The following is a 16,046-nucleotide window of genomic DNA, read 5'->3' on the forward strand; positions in this document are numbered from 1 at the left end:
CAATGATCGTAAAAACGGGAGGCGGTGATATCGGAATACAAGATTTTATTGCAGTAGTCTGACCGTGCAATCGTGAACGAGTAAATTTGTCTAGTTTCATCCGGGCATTACGTGTTGCCTGTCTCAGACGTGTTTTCTGTCCCACACTGCTGACATGTTTTTTTTTTTTGTTTTTTTTTTAAATAACTTCATTGGCCATCAGATATTATACGTCAAAAGACACGCGACAAGGCTAAAAATAAACTAGCTTTTGGATTCAAATATACTGTGCACACGGCGACGCAAAGTAAATGTCTTTTGCGGAACCAATCAATGACGTCATTGATCGGATCGGCGAATTATGACATTAAAGCCGATCAGCCGATCAGCATAAAATGCTAAATATCGGCCGATACCGATCAGCCCAATAAAATCGGTGTAAAGTCTAAAAAAAGTGCTTCAATGTAACGGACAATCGGCTATATCGGATGACCCCCGCCTCTGGGAGTCTGTTCTATCGAGTTTCCGCTATATGTGCCATTTGCGATTTCTGAACTGGGTCAGTTTCAGTATATCCTAATATTTACACAGTAATTTTCTTTATGGATGTTAAAGTGAAGCTGAATCAACTTGTGCAGGCACAGATGCACCACACTGTATATAGCACCAAAGACTTCCATTAGTTACTTATTCTGTAGGGTAGAAAGAAGAGAAAATAACAAAAGAAAGCAACTGGACTGTTTGTAATGGATTCTCAGTGCTGTGATAAATTAATAGAAAACAGGATGGGACACCTGTAGGCACAAACTAGCATCTAGCCACTGTATTTACCTCAGGTAAGTCCAAAGAGCAACACAAACTGCCTGTTACTGTTTGTTACTGGCACTGATGCAGATTTCAAAGGGATGCTCAGAGTCCTTTAGTGGTCGTTCAAGATGAAGTAAGGGCGGGAGCGAGTGAGGCACTTAGTGGAATGAGGCTGGACAACACAGGCAGGCATGAATGATGCGTGATGATGAAGAAATAGAAAGTACAGTATATAAAGGCTGGGGTTAGCTGTTCATAATCCAGCTGCATCAAGGGAAGTGCAGTATAGCTCTGGGGAAAATGGAGGGACTTTCAATTCAGAAAAAGGAGTAGAGGGCAGTTATAAGTAAAACAAGGAAAATAATCAGAGGCAACGCCACGCACTCCCAGTGGTGCTCATCACTATCATAGGCGCAAGGTAAACATGACCTAGATTTTTCTCTCACACATACACAGATGGTGGGAAGTTTTGTATATTCACACTTCACAAACAAGACAGAATGCACAGATGAACCCCATCCGTAATTGTGTGCTGGGTTTGTGTGGAAAAAGACGACTGCTCATGCTCTTAGAAAGCCAGGCGAAAAGGCGCTTTCATCCTCTGCATGTTTCTTTGACAGCAAGAGAGGCAGTAAAACGTTACCACTAAATTAATATTGATTCAAGACAAACCAAACATTCACACCAGACCACACAAATGCTTGCTATCATCCCTCCATTTTTTTATACCACTTATTCTCATTAGTGTCACAGGTGAGCTAGAGGCTATCCCAGCTGACTTTGGGGAAGACATGGGGGATACCAGCTAATCACAGGGCATGTATAGAAAAACAATTCACAGTCACATTCACAACACTAGAGTTGAAAACAAATAAGAGCCTTCAATAACCTAACATGCATGATTTTGAAAGGTGACTAAGCCATACAAGCACGGTGAGAACATGCAAAACATGCAAAAAGCCTGGGCCAAATTTAAACCCAGGACCTCTCAACTATGAGGTTAACGTGCTTTCCACTAGCACAGCTTGCTACCCGCTTGCTATCCTGTGAAGGAATATACACCTTGCTGAATGAGGTCATCAAAACTCACTGCAAAAAAAATAAAAAAATGAAGGGAACATTTAACCCTCACCGCATAACGCCAAGTCATCAAGACATCTGAGATGTCAGGCTATAGAAGAATAAGAAGAAGAAGAAGAATCATCTTTTATTGTCATGAACATGCATGCATGCACACGAAATTTATTCTCTGCATTTAACCCATCACAGTGAACACATACACATGTTAGTGGAACACATTGGAGCAGGGGGCAGCTGAAGCGCCCGGGGAGCATTTCGGGGTATCAGTGTCTTGCTCAAGGACACCACAGCCGTGAGTCTGGGGGATGTTGGCGGATGGTCCAGTCGGGGTTTTGAACCTACGTCACCCACGGTGGTAGGCGATGATCTTAACCATTGGGCCACGGCTGCCCAATGGTTGAACACTATACAGTGAAGAAGCAAAACACTACCGAACTACATAAAGCGATGTCTGTGGAAAATTCACAAAAGTTAGATCAGCCAGGGATGTCATTTTTTGATTTTTTTTTTAATTGTTGCTACTTATTTGACTCATTTTGTTCTTAACAACCTATGTATGCAACAAAGCTTTTCAAATGGAATATTTCACTCATGAAGACTAAATTGCCCATAGGTGTGAGTGTGAGTATAAATGGTTATTTGTCTATATTTGCAATGTGACCGATTGGCTCCATCGCAACAGCAAACCTAATGAGGACAAGCGGTAAAAAAAATTCAATAAAATGGATGAAGATAAAAACAGATATATGAACAGATATTTCACTCATTGTGATTTAACGTCTGATTTTAATGTTAACGTTATTTTTAGCAGTATAGCAAAAACAGGTGCAACAATAATAATGCTTTCCTTTCGTAAAGGTTGCATCAAGGCAACCTTTTTTCAAGCATAACAGAATTGCTGTTGTAATGGATCTGTATGGAGATATCGAATGTGGTGTCCAGTAAATGTCAATATATCAATTGGAAATGGGTGGTAGTAGAAAAGAAGAAAGAAAACACCACCCACTAAAATGTCCAGTGACATTGTTAACAGTAGACAACCCTGTTATGCCATATTTAGTGAGACTGAACGATTACTGGGGCAATTTGCAGGAACCCATCCATCCATCCATTTTCTGAGCCGATTCTCCTCACCAGGGTCGCGGGCGTGCTGGAGCCTATCCCAGGTGTCATCGGGCAGGAGGCGGGGTACACCCTGAACTGGTTGCCAGCCAATCGTAGGGCACATAGAAACAAACAACCATCCGTACTCACAGTCATGCCTACGGGCAATTTTAGAGTCTCCAATTAATGCATGTTTTTGGGATGTGGGAGGAAACCGGAGTGCCCGGAGAAAACCCACGCAGGCACGGGGAGAACATACAAACTCCACACAGGCGGGGACGGGGATTGAACCCCGCACATCAGAACTGTGAGGCTGACGCTCTAACCAGTCGTCTACCGTGCCGCCAATTTGCAAGAACCAAAAATAAATAAATAAATAAATAAATAAAATAAAATTGAAAAAAAAAAAAAATAAATAAATAAAATATAGAGCATTTCTGAGTATGCTTATGCATGATGAACTGCTCTATGCTCCTAAATTACGCTCAGATATATTGCAAAATGCTGAGTGGTCCAAAAATCTGTCATGTTTAATCTTCTATTCCATTACAGTACTGGACTGTATATGCTTGGGGGAATATGCAACAGAAAAAGGACTGGAGTGTCAAAGCTGGAAGCAGAACTGTCCTCCCTAGACTCCACCTGATCTCTGCTCTGATTTCTGTGTTGAATGTCAAAATCATCGACAGAGCCCCTGACAAGATGACCAGGATAAAGGTCAGTCACAATGACCTTTACGATGACCTCTATCATTCCCACTTGGCTCAGTCATCGGGCAATCTGAACATCACTGACAGCATTTCAATTTCACTTATAACACGGAGGAGGCACTGTTTAAAATGAATTTGATTCCATTCTGTGTAACCGACATCATCGGAGCGTATTGTTGATTTAAGTCTCTAACGTGACACTATGGTAAACATGGTTGCTGTCCTATTGCTTTAAATACTGCTGCAGTAAAGGATTATGGGTAACATGTCTCCTTTCCTTTAGTAAAGGTTGCATCAAGGCAACCTTTTTTTGCACCCAATGGTGGAAACATGTCACAAGACAGATGAACAAAACAACTTTACTTTACTTATTATTTACTGCATATAATATTTATCCTGCCCATCTAAAAATAGATGTAAATATATATAATTTTTTTTGGTCTTCTTAAAGGTAATGTGATGAGCGGTGACCGCTAGCGCCCTCTCTTGGCTCAGCCACTGATAAAAATATCCATCCATCCATCCATTTTCTGAGCCGCTTCTCCTCACTAGGGTCGCGGGCGTGCTGGAGCCTATCCCAGCTATCATCAGCCAGGAGGCGGGGTACACCCTGAACTGGTTGCCAGCCAATCGCAGGGCACATAGAAACAAACAACCATTCGCACTCACATTCACACCTACGGGGAATTTAGAGTCTCCAATTCATGCATGTTTTTGGGATGTGGGAGGAAACCGGAGTGCCCGGAGAAAACCCACACAGGCACAGGGAGAACATGCAAACTCCACACAGGCGGGGCCGGGGATTGAACCCCGGTACTCAGAACTGTGAGGCTGACGCTCTAACCAGTCGTCCACCATGCCGCCTGATAAAAATATATCACTTATAATATAATGTATAGATTGTAAAACACTCAAATCTTTTGCTCAGTCTGGAGAGTTACACAGCAGCTGACAGTAGCAATGTCTATCAAACATGGAACATTTAGTGCTGTCGGAAAACATGTATCTTCAAAGGCGTTTTCCTATGAGACAAGTTCAGTGAGAGAGAGACGTGCATGAGAAAGCATCAAACGGAATGGTAGTACAATTATTCTGAGAGAAGAAAGATGAGAAGAGGGCTCTGAAATTGAGGAGCCAGCAGTAGAGGATGCAACTTGCAAGGAATTCTGGGATCCTCTTGAGGGAAAAGCAGCACTTTACAAAAGAGATTCTTCAGAGTTATCCAGGTAGCTGCTTCACAGTGGTTTGCCCATAAGTGGCTGAGTGAAGTCTAATGGCTTATTTAGTTACAAGGAAGGTGTGTGGCTTCAGAAGACACAGGCGCACACACAAACATGTCCTAGCATCACTCCAAACTACTTAAGAATTAACAGACAAAAACAGTATACACATATATATTGACTCTCATTAAAGGTTTCACATGTAGTAGCTCCTCTCCAATACAAGACATAGGACCAAGGTGGGGCGCTACATTCCAGCGCCCCGAACTAGCAGAATTGTCAATCAGTGATATCCAAATATGATAGGCTCCATGGTCGGAGGGTCAGCTCAGAATTTCGGTAGTTCAGTCGATTGGAAAATGGAGGAGATATTAAGGAATTTGCTGAAGTCACCGAAGAGGGCAACTTTTGAGAAGAGAACATACTAGCAGATTAGCAAAACCTTGATGGGAAAGAGCGAGAACGTACAGAGCACTCCATTGACACGCTCTTTGGAGGCCCTTTATTCTACTTAGCTGCCTCCTTTTTCAAACATCAGTATCTGACTCAGCATGTATAAGCTATGGAAATGGATAACACAGGTATGACTCAATAACAATATTAATAAGAAATAGCTTTGTATGGGTGGCAATATGTTTTTATACTTTCGTCAAGTCGCAGAGGGTTACCTCACGACTTCAAGGGGCGTGTTACAAAATAACATAACATCCGTAAATTCATCAAACATTACTTTTCCCTTTTCAAAAGCAATTAGTTCTGCTCAGGCATAAACGATTGGCTGGAAACCAGTCCAGGGTGTACCATCCTGCTTGCCTGAAATCAGCTGGGATAGGCTCTAATTAACCCAAGACCCCAATGAGGACACAAAATGGATGAATGGAGATACATTTGGCGCTATTATATAAATGTGCAATGCTATACAGTATGTAAAGTATATCTACTCCAATGTATCACAGCACATAATGGAATTGTTGTTTTTAACATGTGCCTTATGACTGGACCTTTTCGCTCCTGGCTGTTCCGTGCATGAATGCGAATGAAAAAAAAAAAAAGAAGGACTCGAGACAAAAACAAAAGTAGCAGGATAATAAAGGATGAAAGAGTGAGTGAGCTAGTAAAAGCCAGTATGCGTGTCTTGTACGCTCATGCAACCTCGGCGAGCTGAGTCCTAATGGGAGAGCCGACACAGATATCACCCGAGGGCCTTTCACTCGATCTCAGCCTTTCTATCCTTCACCTCTTGCATAACCCCCACTTTTTCCATTCTCTGTGCATTCATCTTCCTGAGACTTCTCTTTCATTCGCATCTTCGATTTTGTGTGTATATCTTAATAATACGTGAGAACTGCACTTCATAGCAAGTGAAGGGTTGTTGAAATGTTAACTCTTTTCACGGCATCTAATCATATTCAGATTATTAGCTCTCAGCATCCAATAAAATCAGTATTTAAAACAAGACCTCTGGAGTTCAGTGAATAGAGTTGGTCTGATATTGAAAGTGCTTTGCGTTGGGGCTCAGGTGTGCTATAGTGCTGTTCTGTAATAGGAGCTGCTTTAATCCCTGAGCAGTAAGGCGCAAATAAAAAACGCTCAACATGACATCCAATTTCCAATAGTGCCTCTCCCTAAAGAAAAAGTGTTTTAATGTGCTACCAGATTTTCAACTTGTTGACATAGTGATACAGTAGTGGAAATAATTAATAATCAAACAATTATTGATTTAAGAGAGGGAATGATGGCTGCATGGTGTATTGATTTTTGCCAGAGGACTTTACAGTAGCAACTATGTCTTAATAGAACTGAAATAAATCACTTGTGTGTCCTTGTTAAATATTTATTTGATCAAAACAGTCTGAAATGTCAGTTATCATAAAACAATACGAGTCAATATACATTGCTGTAAAGATTAAAGGGTTTTGTTCGAGATGCTTTGTGATATAAAGTACGATGCATTAAAACATAAATTCTCTGTAGGCATTTGCACTTGTTTCCTAAAAATGCATCAGTCTATAAGAAGAGAAATATTTAGAAGAGTATATGATATAATAGAACTTTATTGTCGTTACAGAATCTATGAGATGCCGTTTTGGTTTTGCAACATATTACAAAGAGGTAAGTAAGATGCGTGCTTCACAAAAAGGATGGCGTTTGTTTTTATTTGTATACAGTATTTTGTTGAAATGCATACCTAAAGTGTCATCAAAAAATTAGTTATCGTGTGATCAACTGGAAAACCATGTAAACATACGAGCCCCTTCAATTCTCTCACTACGGATGCGAATCACATACACAAAACTCTGCAGCTTGCAGGCCACAACAAGGTAATTGCCCAATCTCCAATTTCTTCAAATTATCATCTTGTATCTTACTTGTTATTAATGAAGCCAGCAATTCTGTTAATCAAATGAATCTCAGCATGCATGCAATGAAAACAATCGTATTGACAATTTCATTGTCTGCATCATTCTTTTTACAGTAGTTCCCCATAATCTAGAATGCTATTTACAGTGTTACTGTAAATGGCCACTTAATTATGCCTTTTAACCCCACTTTAAAAGGGTGCTATAAAAGGTCATTCTTGATAAGAACACAATGACGCAGGTCACCATACAGCCTACCTAAGGAGAACAGCATCAGCTTCCTGTCTTTGGCTCTTACTCCTTTTAGCGCGTCGGAACATGTTGGCGCAGCTGACTGTGACGTGAGCTGTCAGAAAGCAGCAGGTCTCTCAGTGCACCACAGAGCTCCGACCTTATTTAAAGGTGCACTGGTGTGTGTGTGTGTGTGTGTGTGTGTTTGTGTGTGTGTGTGCATGCATGTGTGTATGTGTGTTTGCAGAAAATCAAGGCAGCTCAGGAAAAATGAAGCAGCAACAAGGGATTGTGGGTAATTTTTTCAAGGTATGTTTTGCCACATTTATGATGCTTTTCTTTCCCTCTGCTCTCAGTGTGTGCACTTAAAGATGAGTTAAAAGGTTTTACTGCAGGCAGTGGAAACTATGAATAAATGAAGATGAGAGCAAGTGAAGATCCAAGGTTATGTGGACTATTACATAACATGTTGAACAGATTTAAGAATTTTGTAGAAGCTGGTAACAACAATGCATTCTCTGAATGGGTCTGCAGGGTGTACCCATGAATGAATGCAGCAAGCAGACTGAATGTGAAGCCAATGAACTCATTTATAATGTATGGAGACTGTTCATATCCGACCATGCAGGGGAGATGGGATGGGATACGAAGCTCAGCCTGCATTTAAGTGAAAGATGTCTCAGGTGGTAGAAGAAAAATGTCATTAGTGGCGGAAACAGAAAGGCATGCATTCGATGGATGACAGGGGGCTCAATCCAGGTTTGATTACTAAATTGTGACTCTTAGGAAGAGGAGAGGAGATGACCAGAAGGGACAAGAGAAGACCGTGTGGAGGCTGTGGGCTGAACCCAAGGGGAAAGGTTAAACACGATGAGGCTGAGAAATAGATTGGAAAATTGTTACAGCTCTCACGTCTGGGGAAGATTAATCAATAGTGGTTATTTTTTACACAGCAGTTACATAAAGTATATGGAAGCCTTAGTGTTACAACTACAGGAAGTGACTGTGGAAGCAGTCCCTCCCAGTAGAGTTTAACCACTTGACTGTGGTGATTTTGAAAAAAAATAATGTTGTAGTTCTTCCCAAAGACATTTGATTGACAATGAGGTCAGGTTTGTCCAAACCAAACCCTCCCATCAATCCCCTACTACAATTGTATCTATTTTTCTGACTGTCGTAAATCCAACACTGCACATGGCGTAACACTGCTAGTAGGCAGGCTAGACCCACTTTTGGTAATTTTGTGGACCGGCGTACCCTTAAAAGTGGGATGTCTGCGCTGGTGTGGGCATGTTCACAGCCGACTTTAATCCTGTCCAATCGAAGTAGCTTCTTTTCATTCCCTTTACACAGTACTCTCGCGTGGAGACGTCACTATATCCAGAAGAGGACGCAGCGATCCGTGCGTGACTGGAGCATTGAACGTTAGTGGGTATCCTTATTAAATACAGAATGAGCTGATTAAAACCGGACCTCATGTATCTATATCCCCTCCAACAATCGTTCATTAAATCAAATTCACCAAAATCACGCGTTAGATCACCTGCACCAAAACCTATCTGTGGGCGTAGGTTTATACGGACTTTCTGCCACCAAAATCTCACTCGGCCAAGCGCATCTCCACGGGTACACGCGCGCTGCGCCGACACGTTCAGCACGGTGCAGAAGGGTCTGCCAAATTGGCAAATACAGGAAGTGAGCCTTGGGCTTGCAGGAAAATCAAGATGTGTCAGTTTTTACACTGAAGTGCAGCTGTGGCGTCTTTGAATATACAGTAGAGCCCTAAGAGTGAATTAAGTATGTACTTCCACGGAGATGAATTTATTAATTTAAGGGGTGCATCCAAAGACTTTTTCCTATGTTGAATATGTGCAAAAACAATTTACATTTTCTAGGAGCATCAAAGCCTGGTAAATTACTATAGGCAAGAAATACTGTTTAGTAAATGTGATACCATTTTGTTTCCAACCATTCATTTTCTATACGGCTTGATTGGTTCAGGATGTGGCGAACTGACTTTGAGGAAAATATGGACTGCACCTTGGAATGCATGCTCACTATTTCATCGCAAGCTACTTGAAGTTGGTTCATTGAGCTTAAAATCAGCTACTATTATTGACCACCATCCCCAAGGTTTTTGTACAGATACAAAACACAAATGAGATATGCCAGTTGGGAAGAAAACAACACTGCTTAATAACAGAGCAGAAAGGAGATGTAAGATGTGAGATTGAGCAACTGAAAAAGGATGTACTGGCTTTCAGCACCACGGACAGCATACAGACTCTGACAAGCTCCCCAGCATAACTCCACCTCCTTCACAACCGCACACAAAAAACACACCACACAAACACCACTGAGCTTCCTCGAAGAAACACTCTTCAGGGACAAGAGCAAAGATGAAGGAAGCGAGGACAATGGAAAAAGGAGAAATGAAGATAACACTCACCTGCTGCTCTTGCGAGGCAGGGGCAAATCCTTCTGGAAGAAACACAAACACAATAAAAGGAGATCAGGTACAGAAAAATCCACAATATGTGTGCAGGTAATTTCTGTACACTGTACACATTTTTCAACAGCAATCGATAACACAACATCAATATTAGAGAACACCAGAATAGGAGAAATGCTTTTCTTCCTTATTAAAATTAAGAGAGGCTGTACGACACATTGTGTCATGGTCTGTGTTTTGGGTTTGGGTTGTGTTTAGTTTTGTTCCATGTTTTCCTGTGTTCCATGTTTGTCGTGTGCTCATTAGGTTGTTGTGTCCACCTGTTCTCGTCTATTTTGTGTCGACCAATCAGCTCTCTCCAGCCACTCGTGTCTTGTCCAGGTGTTCCTCGTTGTCTCGTCAATTTGTTTGTATTTAGTTCCCTGGGTTCTTTCAGTCCTTGTCGGTTCATTGTCGTTGTCACATGTCTTGCCATGTCATAGTCGCCAGTTGTTTTTGTCATAGTCGCCTGTTGTTTTATCATTGTGATTAAATATTATTATTTTGAGATTCCCGCACTCCTGCCTTGCCTCCCTGCTTCCCTGCAATTGGGTCCACCATGTTCTTGCCTTGCGTTCCTCGCCGTCGCCCTAACCATGTTCATGACACATTGTTCAACATGTATAAAAATTGTTACAGTGCTAAATGCATTGCACAGAACAATGTTTTGGTTGGCTATTTCTATATAATTTTGGGAAACTTGAATTTAAAAAACTGTTAAATGAAGACCAAAAAAGTGTGGGATGAGTTAACGATTACATGCATGGTAGAAAACTGAAAGAATGAAACATAATCTGTCACATTTACAACTCACGCTCAAAAGTATGTTTATTTTTGTTGTTGTTTAAAATAGAACAGAAAACAAAAATGGCTTTTTCCCTGCCAAGTCAGATTACATATTTACTGTATACATTTACTTATAACATTTTTAAATGTTGTTCGATTACATTTGCTTTTAAATAATGGGGAAAAATCAATTTGAAGAAAACCTACTGGCATCTTATTGCCTTTCGGTTTTATTTCTATGATGTGAATGTTTGTGAACTATTTTCCTTCTCCTTATAAATGGTCAATGATCACACAATTCGACAACACGTGTACGTGAGCATTTATTTTTATGTATAATCATAAATTTTAGCCACGCTTTGCCCCTTTCTCCATCCTCCCCCTCTTGTGTCCATATGGACAGGGAACACTGTAAGTACACAGTAAGAGCAGTGTCATGCCAACAAAATCTGGCTCAGAACAAAGAGACAGGGAAAGCGCAAACAAGTAAACAAGGGTGGAGTGCAGGGTGAGAGGACAAGCTTGTGAGAGCTCGTGCCTGAGGTCTTTTCTCTAAGCCTTGAATGTACTCTGACTCTCAATGTATGTTTTCTATTTATGCATGAGGGTCTCAGATGAGAATCAATGCACAATTTACAGTGGTATAAGTGTTAGGTATCATTAATGCATTGGAAGCTTCACACCTTCTCCTATCACGTGGAGATTAACATTGTTAAGGTCCTGTTGGCCATGAATCGATTACCTGGTAACCACAGACCATGTAATTATTAGCTTAATGATAACTTGTGTGTGCGTGTGCAATATGTGGTCAACAATTACCTGCTGATGCAAAAAGCTGACAGTCACCACAATAAATAAACTTTTCCTCCTTTTGATCAAAGCACATCCATGTGTGTACTTCCCTAATGCAAGGATGTCCCTGAGGCTTTCCAGAACATGTTAACAAATCCCTCTTCACAAGGTCGACCGAATATTAGAGCCACTGATCCCTCTTCGCTGTCCTTCATCGATCAGGCTAATTGACCCTGAGCCAACAGAGCCAAAAAGACAACGACTTCCAAGAGCAAAAGGCATTGCCACCGACTTTGTGACAATGAAGATAGTTATATACAAACATGCCTGATCTTCCATTCCATCCTCTGCACCAATGCTGTGTTCCACTTCATCGCTGTCCACATCTTACATATACTGTACATATGTACAACCCCAATTCCAATGAAGTTGGGACATTGTTCATTCATTCATTCATCTTCCATTCCGCTTATCCTCACTAGGGTCGCGGCCGTGCTGGAGCCTATGCCAGCTACCTTTGGGCGAGACGCGGGGTACACCCTGAACGGGTCGCCAGCCAATTGCAGGGCACATAAACAAACAACCATTCGCACTCAGATTCACACCTATGGGCAATTTAGAGTCTTCAATTAACCTACCATGCATGTTTTTGGGATGTGGGAGGAAACCGGAGTACCCGGAGAAAACCCACACAGGCACGGGGAGAACATGCAAACAACACACAGGCGGGGCCGGGATTTGAACACACTTACATCACCTTTTCTTTTAAAAACATTCAATAAACGTTTGGGAACTGAGGACACTAATTGTTGCAGCTTTGGAGGTGGAATTCCTTCCCATTCTTGCTTGATGTACAGCTTCAGCTGTTCAACAGTCCGGGGTCTCCGTTTACGCTTCATAATGCACCACACATTTTCAATGGGAGACAGGTCTGGACTGCAGGAAGGACAGTCTAGTACTTTTACTACGAAGCCACGCTGTTGTAACACGTGCAGAATGTGGTGTGGCATTGTCTTGCTGAAATAAGCAGGGGCGTCCATGAAAAAGACGTTGCTTGGATGGCAGCATGTTTCTCCAAAACCTGTATGTACCTTTCAGCATTAATGGTGCCTTCACAGATGTGTAAGTTACCCATGCCATTAGCACTAACACATCCCCTTACCATCACAGATGCTGGCTTTTGAACTTTGCGTCCATAACAGTCCGGACGATTATTTTCCTCTTTGGCCTGGAGGACATGACGTCCACAATTTCCAAAAATAATTTGAAATGTGGACTCGTCGGACCACAGAACACATTTCCACTTTGCATCAGTCCATCTTAGATGAGCTCGGGCCCAGAGAAGCCGGCGCCGTTTCTGGGGTTGTTGATAAATGGCTTTTCCTTTGCATAATAGAGTTTCAAGTTGCACTTACGGATGTAGCGCCGAACTGTATTTGCTGACATTGGTTTTCTGAAGTGTTCCTGAGCCCATGTGGTGATATCCTTTACACATTGATGTGGGTTTTTGATGCAGTGCCGCCTGAGGGATCGAAGGTCACCTGCATTCAATGTTGGTTTTCGGCCTTGCCGCTTCCATGCAGTGATTTTCCCAGATTCTCTGAACCTTTTGATGATATTATGGACCGGAGATGATGAAATCCCTAAATTCCTTGCAATTGTACGTTGAGGAACATTGTCCTTAAACTGTTTGACTATTTTCTCATACACTTGTTCACAAAGAGGTGAAGCTCGCCCCATCGTTGCTTGTGAATGACTGAGCAATTCAGGGAAGCTCCTCTTCACAATTAGCCTATTCACCTGTGGGATGTTCCAAACAGGTGTTTGATGAGCATTCCTCAACTTTCTCAGTCTTTTTTGCCACCTGTCCCAGCTTTTTTGGAACGTGTTGCAGCCATAAAATTCTAAGTTAATGATTATTTGCTAAAAACAATAAAGTTGATTAGTTTGAACATTAAATATCTTGTCTTTGTAGTGTATTCAATTAAATATAGGTTGAACATGATTTACAAATCATTGTATTCTGTTTTTCTTTATGTTTAATACAATTAAATTGCCTGGATGAATATACGGACACTGTCACATCCTATTTCAGTTTCTGTGAAGAGGTTTGTGTACCAACAAAATCTTTTCGCACATTCAACAACAACAAGCTGTGGTTCACTGTTAAACTTAAGCAGCTTCGCCAAGCTAAGGAGGACGCATATCAGAGCGGGGAAAGGGCACTGTATAATCGAGCTAGAAACCAGCTGACTAAAGAAATTAACATTGCAAAGAAGAACCATGCAGCAAAGTTGGAAAAACAGTTTAGCGAAAACGACTCTAAATCAGTCTGGCATGCATTCCAATCGCTGACTAATTACAAGTGACGATCCCCCCAAGCTGAGAACAATAGCACACTAGCCAACGACTTGAATACCTTCTACTGCAGATTTGAAAAGGACAGTTTCACACCACACACCCACCCGGCCGCACCCGCGACCACAATCACACCACTGACTTCTGCGTTAACCATTCATGAACAGGATGTGAGATGCATCTTCAACCAACAAAAGATTAACAAAGCGGCAGGCCCGGACCATGTGTCCCCATCCTGCCTCAAAGTCTGCGCGGACCAGCTCGCTCCAGTCTTCACTCAGATCTTCAATAGATCTCTGGAAATGTGCGAAGTTCCATCCTGTTTCAAACGCTCCACCATCATTCCAGTCCCCAAGAAACCTGAAATCTCGGGTCTGAATGACTACAAGCCTGTCACTTTGACATCTGTGGTCATGAAGTCCTTTGAACGTCTCGTGCTGGACAACCTCGAGAGTGTCACAGGTCCCCTGCTGGACCCCCTGCAGTTTGCCTACCAAGCAAACAGGTCTGCGGATGATGCAGTCAACATGGGACTGCAGTTCATCCTAGAACACCTCGACATTGCAGTGACCTACGCGAGGATCCTGTTCGTAGACTTCAGCTCAGCGTTCAACACCATCATCCCTGAACTCCTTTCATCCAAGCTTCTCCAGCTCAGCGTCTCACCTGCCATCTGCCAGTGGATTTACAGCTTTCTGACGGGCAGGACACAGAAAGGTCAGGCTGGGGGAGGCCACCTCATCCACACGCAGCATCAGCACTGGGGCGCCCCAAGGTTGTGTCCTCTCTCCGCTGCTCTTCTCTCTCTACACGAACGACTGCACCTCAGCGAACCTGACTGTCAAACTCCTGAAGTTTGCAGATGACACCACTGTCATCGGCCTCATCAAGGACGGTGACGAGTCTGCATATCGACAGGAAGCGGAGCGGCTGGAGCTGTGGTGCGGCCGACACAACCTGGAGCTGAACACGCTCAAGACTGTAGAGATGATCGTGGACTTCAGGAGGCATCCTTCGCCACAGCTGCCCCTCACGTTGTCCAGCTGCCTTGTCAACCGTCAAAACCTTGAAGTTCCTGGGAATTACAGTCTCTCGGGACCTGAAGTGGGCGACCAACATCAACTCCGTCCTCAAAAAGGCCCAGCAGAGGATGTACTTCCTGCGGCTTCTGAAAAAGCACGGCCTGCCACCGGAGCTGCTGAGACAGTTCTACACAGCGGTCATCGAATCAGTCCTGTGTTCTTCCATCACAGTCTGGTTTGGTGCTGCTACAAAAAAGGACAAACTCCGACTGCAACGGACAATCAAAACTGCTGAAAGGATTGTCAGTACCCCCCTACCCCCCATTGAGGTCTTGCACGCTGCCAGAACTAAGACAAGGGCGTGCAAAATCCTCTCGGACCCTCCGCACCCCGGTCACCAGCTCTTCCAGCTCCTTCCCTCAGGTAGGCGCTACCGATCAATGCAAACTAAAACTAGTAGACATTCCAACAGCTTCTTCCCTCTTGCGATCAACTTCTTAAACACCTAACCTATAATTCCATTACAACAAGCTGGCAATTTTTTGAATTGAGTTCGTTGTCACATTTCTGTGGGGCAAATTATGTATTACTCGTGCACTCACTGTAGTTGTCTCGCCATGCTGCACTATTTGCATATACTGGCCACTCATGCCAGAGTAGCATCTGCTCCATTTGCACACTGATTGAGGAGTATCTGTAACATTTGCACAACCAACATTGTCCCAGATTATCGCACTACTCGTCACTTTAAACCGCATACAATCCTTGAAGTCTCAGCGCCCTTTGCACAATGGTCATTGCACCGGACTATTGCAATATTAGTCATTCGAACTGCTCTAAGTGCTAGAGGACTCTGCATCTTTTTGCACAATTGTTTTTTGTCAATGTCTTTATGTCTCCAAAGTGTTCTGTAAATTGACTGTTCTGTTGTACTAGAGCGGCTCCAACGACCGGAGACAAATTCCTTGTGTGTCTTCAATTGACCTACCATGCATGTTTTTGGGAGGAAACCGGAGTACTCGGAGAAAACCCACGCAGGCACGGGGAGAACCTATACCGTATATATATATCTATATATATATATCTATATATATCTATATATATAT

The 16,046-nt window shown here is 42.6% G+C and overlaps 1 protein-coding gene across 7 annotated transcripts in view; it reads right to left on the minus strand.

Annotated features, from left to right (window-relative positions):
* The window catches only part of LOC133466466 (microtubule-associated serine/threonine-protein kinase 1-like), a 61,866-nt gene that overhangs the window by 31,933 nt on the left and 13,887 nt on the right, over positions 1–16,046 (minus strand). For 4 of the 7 annotated variants that reach the window (XM_061750197.1, XM_061750196.1, XM_061750194.1 and 1 more), the window contains one exon: positions 9,941–9,972. In XM_061750197.1, coding sequence (XP_061606181.1) covers positions 9,941–9,972 — 32 coding nt within the window. Of the gene's footprint in view, positions 1–7,518; positions 7,711–9,940; positions 9,973–16,046 lie in introns of those variants that run through there. The other 3 variants (XM_061750199.1, XM_061750203.1, XM_061750202.1) reach the window with 2 other exon arrangements.

The sequence above is a fragment of the Phyllopteryx taeniolatus genome, chromosome 16, assembly GCF_024500385.1.
Source record: "Phyllopteryx taeniolatus isolate TA_2022b chromosome 16, UOR_Ptae_1.2, whole genome shotgun sequence".
NCBI lineage: Eukaryota > Metazoa > Chordata > Actinopteri > Syngnathiformes > Syngnathidae > Phyllopteryx > Phyllopteryx taeniolatus.